At 55.0% G+C, this 13780-nt stretch overlaps 1 protein-coding gene across 1 annotated transcript in view; it reads right to left on the reverse strand.

Moving 5' to 3' along the window:
* The window catches only part of Arhgef17 (Rho guanine nucleotide exchange factor 17), a 58209-nt gene extending 44785 nt beyond the window's left edge, over positions 1–13424 (reverse strand). Inside the window, exon 1 of the mRNA XM_031387557.1 lies at positions 9843–13424. Coding sequence (XP_031243417.1) covers positions 9843–13019 — 3177 coding nt within the window. The 5' untranslated portion in view covers positions 13020–13424. The remainder of the gene's footprint in view (positions 1–9842) is intronic.
* Between the last annotated feature and the right edge of the window lie 356 nt (positions 13425–13780).

The raw sequence follows: 13780 nt of genomic DNA on the forward strand, positions 1-13780 counted from the left end.
CTCCTCCTCCACCTCTTCCATCTCCTCCTCCTCCTCCTCCTCCTCCTCCTGCTCCTGCTCCTCCAGCTTTGGGGCCAGGCCCAGGACTATTTTTAGCTAGGGCTGAATTTAGCCATTCCCTCGGAAATTCCGCACCCGCCCCAGGCAACGCCCCTGCTGGCCTTGGGGAGAGGCCTGGAAGCGACTGGTCCAGGCCAGAGCTGAGAAGAGGGCCATATGAGCAGCAAGGAGCTTGCAGAGGTCTCACAGGCATCTGACATCTGATGGGGAAACAGGCTCATGCCAATCACCAATCTGAATTATTCTTTTCCCTTTCATCTCTTCCCAGCTTTCTCTCAAAGTCTCCTCAGGGCCACAGTCCAGCACTGCTTGTGATGGAGGGACAAACAGCATAAGGGTTCTTAGCTTTGTCCTTAGGTCCCACTATGGATAGTGTTACCAGGTGGCCTACTAACCACCACAGTACTTACTCTGAGCTGGGGCAGTAGCAGGAGCCAGAGGCTGCACTGGGACAGTGGTGGGAACCAGAGGCTGCACTGGGGCAATAGTGGGAGCCAGAGGCTGCACTGGGGCAATAGTGGGAGCCAGAAGCTGCACTGGGGCAATAGTGGGAGCCACTGGCTGTGCTGGAGCAATGGCAGGAGCCAGAGGCTGTGCTGGGGCATTGGTGGGAGGCACTGGCTGTGCTGGAGCAATGGCGGGAGCCAGAGGTTGCACTGGGACAGTGGTGGGAGCCATAGGAGGATTCCTAAATCTGCTTCACTTATCACAGGGTATCAAGACTTTGACGTTTTTAATAAAGCAGGAGCAGGGAGTGGTGAGAAGGTAGAGCTGATGTCTAGAGTCTTTCCAGATGGGTAACTCTGGCCCCCAAGGCCCTACCCTTCTTTCTCTTCCTTCTGACCTCCTGGTTTGTCAAGGCGTTGGCATCTCAACACACCCATCCAGGGCGACAACCATGTACCAGAACGAAAACCAGCAGCCAAGAGAGACAGAGTCCACAGGACTTTTATTGGGGTGGGGGAGGGGCCTTCTCATCTTCCCTTCCCTTCCACATCTGTTCCTTAACCTCCAGTGCCCCGTCCTGGGAAAGAACTGAATGTTTGTCCAGGGGTGGTGGAATGGGGTCTCGGCAGTCCCAAGAGGCCCAGCTCTGGGGCTGGCTGGCAGCCAGGAGCATGGCCTCCTTCTCTCCTGCTCCACACTGCTGCAAAGAGCAGGGCCTGTCACCCCCTGGGAACCAATAAACAGGAAACTGACACCAACCTTGCACTTGCCCCCTTGCCTTGGTCCTCCAGCCTTACCACTGGCTCCAGACCTGCCTGCCTCTCTCTCCCTCCAGAATCTCAAGACAGGCGACATCAATCTCAAATCAAACGACACAATCAAGTCAGAAGGTCTGGGTTCTTGGGGGATGGTGATGGTCAGAATGCTTCATGCCGTAACTAAAGGGTTCTAACCTCTGAGAGTGACAACTCAGAGTACACACCAAGCAGCCACATTTCTAAGAGCAGTCTAGCCTTGGAGTCCTAGGTAGGTTTTATGAACGTTATCTTTTTGTCCTCAGAAACTCCATCTTATAGAGCAGGAAGCTGAGGCTCACAGCTGAGGTTCAATGTTAAATATTAACATATTAACATTGTTAAAAATCACCCAGTGAGCAAGGCAGAGGTGGCCACTAGGGACCAGAAAAGGAAGCAAAGGGTCTGAGCCCCTAGGGCCTGCAGCTCTGACCTAGAGTGGCCTTTTGCTTGGTTCTGTCTTTCAAACTTGCTCAGCCATCTCAGGCAAGCTGTAGTTGGGGCTGGCGGGAAGAAAAGAGTCAGAACCAGAGAGAAGAGGCCATAGATCTGCAGGCTGGTCCCTGTCTTTCTTCACCAACTCCAAATGTCTAAGCTACTGAGGCACTGTGGTCTCCTTGTCTAGAGCTTTGTCCTCTGCTCCAGGGCTGAATCCCAGAATCTCAGACCCATATCCTAGTATCTTAGACCCAAAGGGAGAGATTAAGATTGCTTTTGCTTCTTTAAAAAATTATTACATTTATGTATTTGTGTCCATGTGTCCATGCATGTCACATAGCGCCTATACAGGTCAGAGGATAACTTAGAGAAGCTGGGTTCTCTCCTACAACATGAGTTCCAGAGATCAAGCACAGCGTGTCGGGCTTAGTGGCTAGCTCCTTTACCCACTGAGCTACCTTGCCAGCTTGGCAGAACTAACATTTCTTGAGCATTACTAGGTAGCACTATGACACTGGAGCAGACCTTGCCCCATCTGGTACGCTGCGGGAATTTCTAAGTGCTTGTTTTAATTCCAACCACGTACTAACTTCAGGATGAAACCGAGATCTCTAGCATGTAGCTTCCACGTTTTTTTTTTGTTTGTTTGTTTTTGGTTTTTCTAGACAGGGTTTCTCTGTGTAACCCTGGCTGTCCTGGAACTCACTCTGTAGACCAGGCTGGCCTCGATCTCAGAAATCCGCCTGCCTCTGCCTCCCAAGTGCTGGGATTAAAGGCGTGCGCTACCACGCCCGGCTTAGCTCCCACTTTTTTGTCTGTCTCCCAGCTCCCAGCTTTGCCCTTGGTGAGGACAGTCTGGCCCAGTCACAGCTTCTGTTCCCTCCCAAAGCTTCCACTTTCCCTAGCTCTGAGGGAAAGCCACCTCTAGAGGACAAGCCTACTACCAAAAGACTCACTGACAGATTTGTCCCTGCCCTTCTAGGCCTGGGCTCAGCCTTCTTCTGAGTCCATGCGCCTCAGGAACTAGGACCCTTGCCAAAAGCTCCCAGGTGCAAACCTTCCCTATGTGTCTCCACTGGCCATCAAGGGTTCAGTGTTGACTGCTTCATGAGGAGGAGACAAAGAAACATGGAAAGAAGTGAAGGTTGAATTAAATGCAGGAGGCCCAAGACATCCCCAGGACCGGTTCCTATAGGGGACCTTGGTGAATATGATGTCTTACAAGGCAGAAGGGACTCTGCAAGTGCCACTAAGGGTCTTGAGTCACCCAGGTGAACCAGATGTAACCTCCAAGAGTCCTTAAGGAGGAGGGTGGAAAGTCTGGGTGAGGGAGGAGTGGCGACGAGACGTCGCTGGCTCTGAGACTCAGCTAGAGGCCACACACTGAGGAGGGTTGGCACCCACCTGTAACTAGCAAGGGCACGGGAACTTATTTTCCTCTAAACCCAAGAAGGAAACAGCCCTTCTAGCGCCTACATTTCAGCTCCATGAATCCCATATCAAACTTCCAACCTCAGGAACTATAAAATGCTGTTTGAAGCCACTGACCTGTGATACTCTGTCACTGCAGCAACGGGAAGCTGACACACCATCCCTAGTCGCCTCCATTTGTCTTTCCCACCTCAAGTCCCTCTGCAGCCACCTCAGCCTCCCCATGCCCAGGGATGGCTTTAAAAGCCTGCTGATCTGGGCTAGGGAGATAGCTCAGTGGTTAAGAGCACTTGCTGCTCTTGCGGAGGACCCGGATTCAGTTCCTAGCACCCACATGATGAGTCCCAACAATTCATAACTTCAATTCCAGGGCATCCAACACTTCCTTCTGCCTTCTTTGGGCATCAGGCATACATACACACGGTGCACATACATACATACATGCATGCATGGAGGCAAAATACTCATGCACATAAAATAAACATAAAAAAAAACCATAACACACAGTCTATTTTTCCCAAGTCGAGCTAGAAGTACTAATGTCCTGTGCACATTATTGTATCTCTGAGGATACAGGCTTCTGAGAGCACCATGGCCTATCCCACATAAGAGAAAGACCCTTTTGGTGGCTGAAGAAGTCGAAAGTGAACCTGGCCACATGAGGAGAAGCAGTTAGAGTAGGGCAGAGCCCTCAGGAGTCTGTGACACAACCTGACAGCACTTCCTGGTCTTCAGGAGATGCTCTTGCACAGGACAGCTGCTGCAGCTCCAGCATCCCTGGGAAGCTCCGTCGTGGGGCTCAAGGTCACAAAGGTACTTGTTGCTCCAAGGGTATGCGTCCCTGGTCTCCTAACTCCTTGGGCTGGACCACCCCAGTGAACCCTATGAAGGGCCTATGAAGCTACTGAAGGGCCACCTGGGAGTTCAAACAGCCTGCATGTCATGAACTAGGGCTCAGAGCCCAGTAGCCTGGCATTGTCTTTTTGCCTTTGTTCACTCCCAGGAGAACTCAGAGGCCTGAGAAATGGTGGGGTATCAAGTCCTGTGGGGGAGGGCATCCTCTCTGATTAGCTTGTGCTTCCCAGAGGACCCAGGTCCCCCATTTCAGGGCCTGCCAGCAAGGCGCCAGGCTTCCTGGGCACATTTCCCAATGAGTGTGCCAGGGTTCTGAGTCTTTCTGGGAAACACAGGCTCCCCCTTCCCCTGGTCTGCCACCACCATCTCTGCCAACTTGACTCACTGGGAATTCTGAGGCCAATGTATGACCTGGAGGCAGGACACCTAGGGCCAGATTGCTTGTGAGCAGCTATGGAGCCCTGGGCAAAACTCTGCATCTTCACTTCACCCAGCCTGGGACTAGATGGGTCAGGGCTGTTGTGGGTGGCAAAAGTTCCCTGTTCCAGGGAACACAAGTTAGAGCTGGGTAGGGGCCACAGTGGCTGCAGTGCATGTCACACATCTGCCATACATGGTGCTACCACCTGTGTCACAGGGCCCAAGGTGCCCTCTTAGTCTCTGAGGTAAGTCCCCGTAGGGCAGCAGGTAGCTTTGTCATTTTGCCCTCCTTAGTGACCCCTCTCACACTTCATAAGCTGCTGGGGTAGAAGGTAATAGCCTCTACTCTGAGGCTTCCCAGGGATGGACAAAGGCAGAAGGACAGTGACAGGATGCTGAGTTCTGAGCCGCAGTTCATGACATGCAGGCCATTTGAATCCCCAGATGGCCCTCCAGTAGATGTAGGGTTCACTACTTTTTTTTCTTTGAAACAGGGTCTTACTATACAGCCCTGTCTAGCCTGGAACTCTCTACGTAGACCAGGCTATTCTCAAACTCACAGAGATCTGCCTGTGCGTTCTGAGTGCTGGGATAAAAGAAAGGCATGTGCCACCATTACATATGGCAGATAGTAGCACCTTGTTCTCTTAGGTACTAGATGTCTAGACTCCTTGGGCTTCAACTGAAACACTCCCTCCACATCTCTGCCTAGCACAGGCTAGCATCCTTGCTTATGCCTGTGGCCTTCTGACTGGCTTCACTGCTTCCATGCCTGATCCTGCTATCTAGCTCCACACAGCATCTTGGATCCTTATCTTACTCAGAGCCCTCTGACACCGACTAGCTCTCACTTCAGGTAGATGCTAAGTCTTCCCAATGGCCTATAAGATCTACCCACACTTTCCCGTGTCCATTCCTCAGGACCTCTGCTGTGTTCCTTTCTTTCCACAATATGCCTCCACCCCAACTCCGGACCCCAAGAAAGCTACCTGACTTCCTCCCTCATTTCTTTTGAGCTTCAGATGTTACCATCTCCGCTCACAGGCCTCTCTAGACCCCATGATCTAAAATAGTACCCCAGTCTGTCATCTTCAACTTGTTTACCCTGTTTTATTTTCTCCCCCGAACCTTCTGTTCTCTGACAAGTGTCCTCCTTTGGAGATATGTGTCCTTACCAGTCTGGAAGGGCCATAAAAGCAGGCCTCTGTTTTGGAACTGCTGTCTTTCCACACTATAATGGTGCCTGACTCAGCGACTGGGAGCTTGGGATATTATATATAGTGCATAGATGCTAAATTCAAACTTCTACTGCAACAACTTGTCCGGGAAAGCCTCCTCCCAGCCTCTGCTCATGTCATGCCCTCCTCCTAGAACCCATCCTTCTTCCCAGGTTCCAAGATGCAAGCTGCTTCTTCCCCCATCCTAAGCTCTTAGATTCTCAGAGGAGTGCCTCTGTTCCCAGGCTGCCCAGGCTCCTTTACCAGCCAGCAGACAACCATCCTAGGTTCCTTCTAGATTCTCAGATGAGTGCCTATGCTCCCAGGCTGCCTGGGGATGGCTCCATCCCACTGCGGTAGCAATCAGATGGGAGGAAGGAAAGCAGGAGGGACAAGTCCCTACATTGGAAGAGGGGGCTGGGGACAGGATTAGCTGCAGCGTCTCAGATCCAGCTGGTTCCAGAAATGTCTGGCTGGAAAATGTCACGCTCAACTCTGATCCCTCCCCCAACTCTTCCCTGCTGGGTGGGCTCATTCCTGGAGAGCAACCCTTCTCCTCCAATACCACAGGGTCCCAGGAAAGAAGGGGGGCAGGGAACAAGCCCTGAAAAGGACAACACTTTTGCCTGTCCTCCCCCATCCCACCCTCCTGCTGGGTGACAAGACTTTAATTATATATTATTTGGTACTACTCAGAATTCCAAAAGTCCTTATCACCTCATCCCCTCCCCACGGAAGCAAGTTTCCATGGGGGTGGGGGGAAATCACAGTAAAGAGCCAAGGAGGGGCAGGAGGGAAACTTGCCTCCACAAGTCCCTGTCAAGGGGGAGCCAGCCAGACAAAAGTGGTGGGAAGGGCTGCAGCTCAGCCCCACAGAAAGCAGGGGCAGCTGGGCAAGCTGAGGTGGATGCCAGGGCTGCTGGTGAGTGGGAGAGGAACAAGGCCAAAGGTTCTAGGGCTTTCCAGCTCTACCTGGCCTTGTGGTGTGACCTTGGGCTCAGCATTCTCCCTTTTTGGGTCTCAGAATTCTTCCTACCCAACACCAGGCCCTGGTGAATTAAATAACACCACGAACACATTCAGGCTGCAACAATACAATGTGTAAGTGATGCCCCAACTTTTCCTGACTTCTGCCCCTTCTCAGATGGCAGGCCAGTCTCACTTGGAAACTAGGAACAACCCCTTGATCCAGTCTCTTTAAGACACTGATAAGCTAGGATTCAAAGAGACTCCAATACTCTGAATACACGATCTTTCACATGACAAGAAACCATTGGTGTCTGCCACAAAATGAGCATGCAATGAACAACAGCCAGTGTTACAGCTACTTCAATATGCCAAAGTCTCATGAATTCAGCCATCTACAACCCTCAGAGACAAGTCACTACCTGTTTCTGGGCTACAGATGGTTCAAGTGTCAAGGGATACCAGGCAGAAGAAATGAACTATCTAAGATTACTCTGAAGCCCAACAGAGGAATGCCGGTGCAAAAGGTGGTCCGTGGACAACATAGTGGTAACTCTGGACCTAACTGGAAGAAGCCAGAGACTTAGAATAGGAGAAACAGGAAGGCCTGTGCAGCACAGCCTCGGTGAGCCACAGGCTGAGCTGCCCACATTCTCAGTACACAGAGAGCAGACTTTCTCTCTTCTCTGGTCACACTGACTCTCCCTACCCCATTTCCTTAGCCAGGCTGCAGAATGAGCCCCTCCTACAGAACCTCAAAGATCAGGCTTCCCAATTCCTCAGTGCAAAGATGGGAAAACTAAGTCCTAAAGTTGACTGTCCAGGTCCAGATAGAATCAGAGGCTAAGCAATGTGTGGTACCCAAGCTTCCTGACTCCTTAGAACATGGGGAAGTTCTGACCTGAGAGCTATGCTTGAGGATGAGGGATTGCCCACTGTTCAAGATCAAGTCTGGGGTTACAGAGACCCCCGTCCTCTCCTCTGAGCACTCTACACTGGCTTACACTCTAAAAGCAGAACATGACAACTTCTCTTGTCCCCTCTGATTCTGAAGGCCAAGCCACACCATCTCCACCCACAGTGCAGGGATTGTGACTGGAGCCCCAAGCTTGAGACAAGGGAACATTGTCTGCTCAAGAGGAGCCAGCAGGAAAGGGGGAGTGGACAGCTGCTCCCCATCTTTCTGAAGCCAGAAGGACAAGGATAACAAGAAGAGATTCGAGGTAGCAGATGGAAGAACTTCCAGGCTTAACGTGGGGGTGAGGAATGAGGCAAATGTTTTCTGAACCTAATAAAGTCCACCAGGTGAGCCTGAGACTATTGCTTAGACAGCAGTTGGGGAAGAGGAAGCCAAACCTGGCCACTGAGAAGAAGCTGAGGCAGCAGAGCCTGTTCTGTCCTCCCTCCTGCTCCCAGAGAGGGAATGGTCACACCACCGCCCACCTACAGAGCCTTCTGGGCATTAGTCCATTATCTCCACTCTACAGGAAGGGAGAGCAATCCACTGAACAGGGATGGGACAAGTCCTGTGGATCTCCAGACTGACTCTTCTAATTACAGACTCGTTCTTCTCTCTTCTAAGGGGTGAGAGGAAACATCCAACTGGGCCTGGAGAAGTGGGAGGACTTGAAATGTCAGAGAGAGCCTCTTGTAAGGCCAGGAGAAGCTTGGACAGGAGGGGACGGCTCCGTATCACAACTCCCAGGAAGGGAGGTTGCTGGAGAATGTGAAGCAGGGCAAAAGCCAGTCCTAGGACACTCTTTTCTTCTTGGCCTCAGTGCCTGTCCCCCAGATGCCCTAGGCGGTCCCTCAACTCCCACTATACATCCACAGGACCCCATTACGTGGGAAAGGAAGTTGGGACTCCCTTCTCCCATCCTCCAAGCATAGAACTGGCCCTGGTGCTCAGGCTCAGTTAATGGGGTCTCAGAAGGAAAGCCAGGTCCACAAGTCCCCTCTGCCAACTCCCTGTTTGTCCGTCCCTAGCCCCCTCCACAAGGAAGTGCAGAGCTGGGACAGGGGAAATAGAAAGGAGGGGAGAGGGACAGGGACAGGGAGTTGTAGGGGCTCTGAAGAGCTCTGAAAAGCCAAGTGACCAAATTAGTCCAGGGTGTAGAGTTTCCCAGCTTCTGAAGTCAGCAACACAGTGGGAGCTGAGGCAGGCCACAGTTGACATAACCCCAGGCCATCCCTGAGCTCAGCTTCCAGCCCAGAGCTGCAAAGCTAGCTGCAACTCTCCCATGCCAGGGCAGATGTTGCCTAGAGCCAGTCTGAATCCATAGCCAAAACCCAGGCATAGCTGATGCAAGATAAGAGAAGGGAGAGCTTTGTGGAGGGTGGGAATGAGCCTCCAGGGCCTGAGATTAACAGGAAGGAGGTGGGAAGGTGAACAGATGCAGGCAGGCAGGATGAGGGGCCAGAGCATCCACCCTGACTCACAGAGGCTGCCCTGTCTACAGGGACCAGAACTGCTTTCAATCCCTCTGAGGGTCATTTGCCACCGAGCCTCAGCCCGTCTGTCTCCACACTTCCATAGCAACTTTAGCTCGAAGCTCCTCTAACTAAAGACTAGTGTGTTGGTGCTGGTCCTAAAGACTACCCAAACTCATAACACGGACTCTCCCAGTTTGGCACACTGCCATCTGGGTGGAACTTCAACATCCACATCCCTCAGACCCAGTTTTATAAATGAGGAGGTTAAAGCACAAGAAAGGCCAATGTCAGAAAACTAGCAGACTGGGGTTGGACCCCTGAAGCCCTCTGCTGCTCCCGAAAGGAAGGCTGGTCCCTAAGTCTCCCAGGTCTTGGACTTAAAGGCAAGAGCGTGTTAACTGGCTTGAAATGAGATCAGCCAAGTGTTGGGTATTGAGGCCGGAGCCTTGGACCAATGTTATCACCTTCATCCACACTTCTAGTGCATTCCTAACAAAGAACCCATAAGAATCTCAGAAACAAGTCTCTGAGAAACATCCCAAGGGCCTTTGCAACCACCACCAGAACACCTTGGGGCAGACAGACCTTTTGACACTGGCAGCATCCTCAAGTCTCTTCAGATCCAGAGGTAACAGGAGCCAGGTGCCATTAACTCTATTCCAGGACAGATAAGCACCTCTGGGTCTGGAAACCTGCCTAATGAGTACTCGCAAAAGCTCCTGTCAGGTTGGTGCCCATGGCTCTCCGGTATCCTCCCCCCTTATCCTTCCAAAGGACTTACCACTTGTGGCTTGCTACAGCACTTGCTCGCTGGGGCAGGCTCCTCTGGAGTTGTCCTGGCAGCCCCAGAGGGCTTGGTCTCAGTGGAGGGCGGTGCAGAGGGAGGCAAGCAGGGTAGGTCCACAGGACCTGGAGCAGGAACGTCACCAGAGTGAAGGGTCAACATGTACTGTTTAGTGACATCTTCAAGTGATGGTGCCTGCAACGTGGGATGGCCTCTAACAGGAAAGCCCACAGGCTCTGGCACAGCCACAGGGGGTCCCACAGAGGTCGCAGGCTCAGGCACCACAATAGGTGTAAAGGTGGCAGGCACACTGGCGTGGCGAACATGTTTGGAGGAGGACCGAATTTGTGTCAGGCTACCAGTCTGGTCCTGGTTGCCCTCCTCTCTCCGAAGCTCCTGGTGACTGCTCCGGGCTGGGCGCTTCTTGGAGCCTCGACGGGTGAGCCGAGGGGAGAGAACATTGGTCAGCTTGGGGTCAAGATGGAAGTCATGGTGGGCAGTAGAGGAAGCAGGTGGGGCAGGTAGGGACCTCTCCGACTGTGCCCTGCCCTTGGCAGGACCAGGGTCTTCTGGCTCTGCCCACTGCTCTGCAAGGATAGGTTCACTGCTGGACGGAGGTAGCATGGGCTCCACTTCTCGAATGGGTTCCCCTCCTGGGCCCTCAAATCCAGGCCCGGTCAACTCCCCACGGCGACTAGGGTCACTCAGAGATTTTTTCTTGGGGGTCTTGCCAGCAACCCGGTCCTCTCCCATTCGCCCCAAGGTGCCAGGCCCCTGAACAATACTCTGAATGACTTCCTGATAGTCCTTGTTCTCTTCGCTAACCACAGACCAGTCACTGTGACCACTGGTCAGACCCTCATCCATAGTTGGGGTCACTGGAAGCCCTGTCTTAGAATTCAGTGAGCCCAGAAGATTGCTGTCCACAGAGAACCCTGAGGGCTCCTCAGAGGTGGCAGCCCGATGACGCTGTGGAATAGGGTCACTCAGGGATCTGTAGGCCTCACTCGCCTCCCCATTACTTAGTTCAGTTCCATTAGGGCCTGAGGGTGGGACTTTTCGTCTCCTGCGGAGGGCACCTGGAGTTGGAGGGGTCTCAGGAGACACAAGGGCCCTCCCACCCAGGCTGTCTTCTGTCCCTGCGCCACGGTGGTGATTTGCCTGAGCTGAAGTTGAGGAAAGGGGTCGCCACACTCCTGCAGGATCTAGGCTGCAAAAGGCAGTACCAAGAGGTTCAGGATCTGCTCCAATGCCCTCATCTGTCAGGCAGGACTCAGGCCCAGAAAGCTCCTCCTGAGACCGCTGCCCTTGGGTCATATCCCCTGCCCAGTCGGGACTTCTAGGGCGGACATCACTTCCATCATCATGTTGTGCACCCATACGCTGTATCTTCTCAAAAACCTGACGGGCTTCCTGTACATACTGATCCTGGACCACGAGTGGCAATGGATCCTCCTCTGCCCCAGAACCTGCCAGTAGGAGCTCTGAGGAGCTAGGCTTCAAGGCACTGGTGCGGAGCAGGCGCCGGGCCATGGGCTTTTCTGAGCAGCTGAATGACTTTGCCCTGCGCAGGGTAGCTGTCAGGTCCTTGAGGGTGGGCCGGGTGGTGGGTGATGTTGGACTTTGAGACAGCGTGGACTCAGATTGTTCCATTGGGCTACCCGCTGATGGTGAGTCTCTGCCATCTAGGGGGCTGTTCCCAGGGCCCCCACTGGGCTTTCGGACCCTCAGCTCTGAAAGGTCTGAACGCAGGAAACTGAGCAGCGTCAGGGTTTCGGAGGCAATATCTGGATTCGATAGGGACTTGCGTTGTCGGTTCTTATCTAGCTCCAGTCCTCCATCCCTCAGCGGCCTGGCGGTGCCTACAGGTCCCTTACTGCGGGACCTAGTCTGGGGCCGCAGAAGGAGCCCATCTCCAGTTCCAAAACTTGGGGATCGATATACACCCCAGCCCACAGAACTGCGGCTTGACCATAGGTCATCATCCTTAAGAGTCTCAGTGCTGGAATAACGACTGCTACCTCGGGAGCCAGCCGGGCTGGCCAGGTACGCAGGAAAGCTCACCTTAGCCACACGGAAAGGTGTACCTCCAGTGTCGGGCATAGGCCTTAAGCTCTCTTGGGGACCTGGGACGCATGGCTGTGTGCCAGTACCCCACTCTTCCATTGAGGTTCTTGGAGACGTCGGAGGTTCGGGGCTCCCGATATCCCCCGTTGATCGCAAGCCCCCCGGATTTAGTTCGTCACTGTCCTGGCTACAGCCGTGAACCAACTGAGAGCTTCCAGGCCGGAGACCTCTCCCTCTCCAGCGACGGCCATCCTCACCATCTGGGTCCTCGTCACTGCCCGAAGAGTGGCCGCCGAGGTAGGCCGGACTGTGAGGCCCAAGCTGCGGCTGCGGTCCCTCCTCTTCCTCCTCGCTGGAACTAGCAGCCCGGCTGCGGCTGACAGGATAGGAGGAGGCAATGGAGGAGGAGGAGGAGGAGGAGGCCCGGGCCCCGGCCTGCGGTTGGGAGAAGCTATGCCAAGAATGTAAACCATCCGCCGGACGCTGCGCCCGCTCCTGTTGCTGGAGTTGCCGACGTCGCCTCCCCTCGATCCCGGGCCCGGACAGCGGCCGCGCAGAACGCAGGCCAGCCAGAGGAAAGCACGTTCGAGGAGGCGGCGTCGGAGGCTGCCGGGGATCGCGAGTTGGGGGCTCCCACGAAGCTCTGTCGGGGCTGGTCGACCCCAGGGCCTCAGAGTCCATACTGGGTCGTCTGGAGCTTGGACCGCCGAAGAGTTTGCGCATCTCGGTGACGCTGGGCCAGGCCCCTCGCTCGGAGCCTTCCGCTGCTTCTTCTGTGGTGCCGGAGGAGCAGCCCCCGTCCCGAGCACCAGTGGAGTCGTCGTCCAGACGCGCCGCGTCGAAGCGCCGGGAGAGCTGGCGCACCGATGGCGAGAGGCTGCGGAGCGGGCGCGGCTGCGCGGGGGCGGCCGGGGGCCCCGACGCCAGCTTGGACACGCGCCGGGAGGGCTGGCCCGGGACTGCCGCGGCTGGCCGGCACGAAGCTCGGCGCCGCAACCCAGGGGTGTCGGCGTCCTCCTCCCTCGGCCCCGGTCCGCCGCTCCAGCGCTCCAGCAGTTTAAACGAGACGCTGCGATAAAGTGGGGGCCGAGGTGACCCGTCCGCCATGGTTGGTGGCAGTCCACTCCGGGGGGGCTGGCCTCGGGACGCCGCGGCCAACCCCCCCTGCACCCCCACTCCGAGGGCGCGCAGTGGCCGCGGTCCGAGAGCCTGGGTCCTGCACCCGCAGCGTGCTGGGGCTGCGGAGAAGGGTGCGGAGGCGTGAGCAGAGGTTTATCGGTCGAAGATCAAGTTTCCGCGGCTACGGGAGGCAGGAGTTCCATCCTGGGCGGCCCCCCTCGCCCCTGCGGCGACCCCAGGCCCAGCCTTAGCCTCTGCGGGAGAGGCCAGGGGCATCGCGGTCCTGCGGGCGAGGGGCCTAAGGCTGGATTCCTGCACTCAAAAATCCTCCTGCCAAGCCCGGCGGCCGGCCTGCCTCCCCTCGAGCTCCCGCTCCGGCTCCCCTTCTCTCCCCCTAAGCAGCTAGCTCTCTGCTCCCTTTTGTTGCAAATAAACTTTGAGGCAGAGGAAAGGGGGCGGGGGGCGGGGCCTGGCGCCCAAAAGAGGGGGTGGGCTCCGGGAGCGCGCCAGGCTGGGAACACCGTGGGGGGAGGGAATCGGGGAGGAGCCGAAGGAGAAACAGGATGCTAGGACATTTGTAGACCTAAACGACCCTCCAGGGGAGTCCGTTGGGAAGGCCGTGGGCTGATCCTCCCTGGGGACTCGTTCAGACACCCAGGAGCTGAGAGTGGACAGCTCTGCAGAACGTAGTTCCCTCAGTTCAGCCTCTTTCACACGAGAAGCTTTGCCGCAGGGGTTCCAACATGGCA

This window comes from Mastomys coucha, unplaced genomic scaffold (assembly GCF_008632895.1).
Source record: "Mastomys coucha isolate ucsf_1 unplaced genomic scaffold, UCSF_Mcou_1 pScaffold21, whole genome shotgun sequence".
NCBI lineage: Eukaryota > Metazoa > Chordata > Mammalia > Rodentia > Muridae > Mastomys > Mastomys coucha.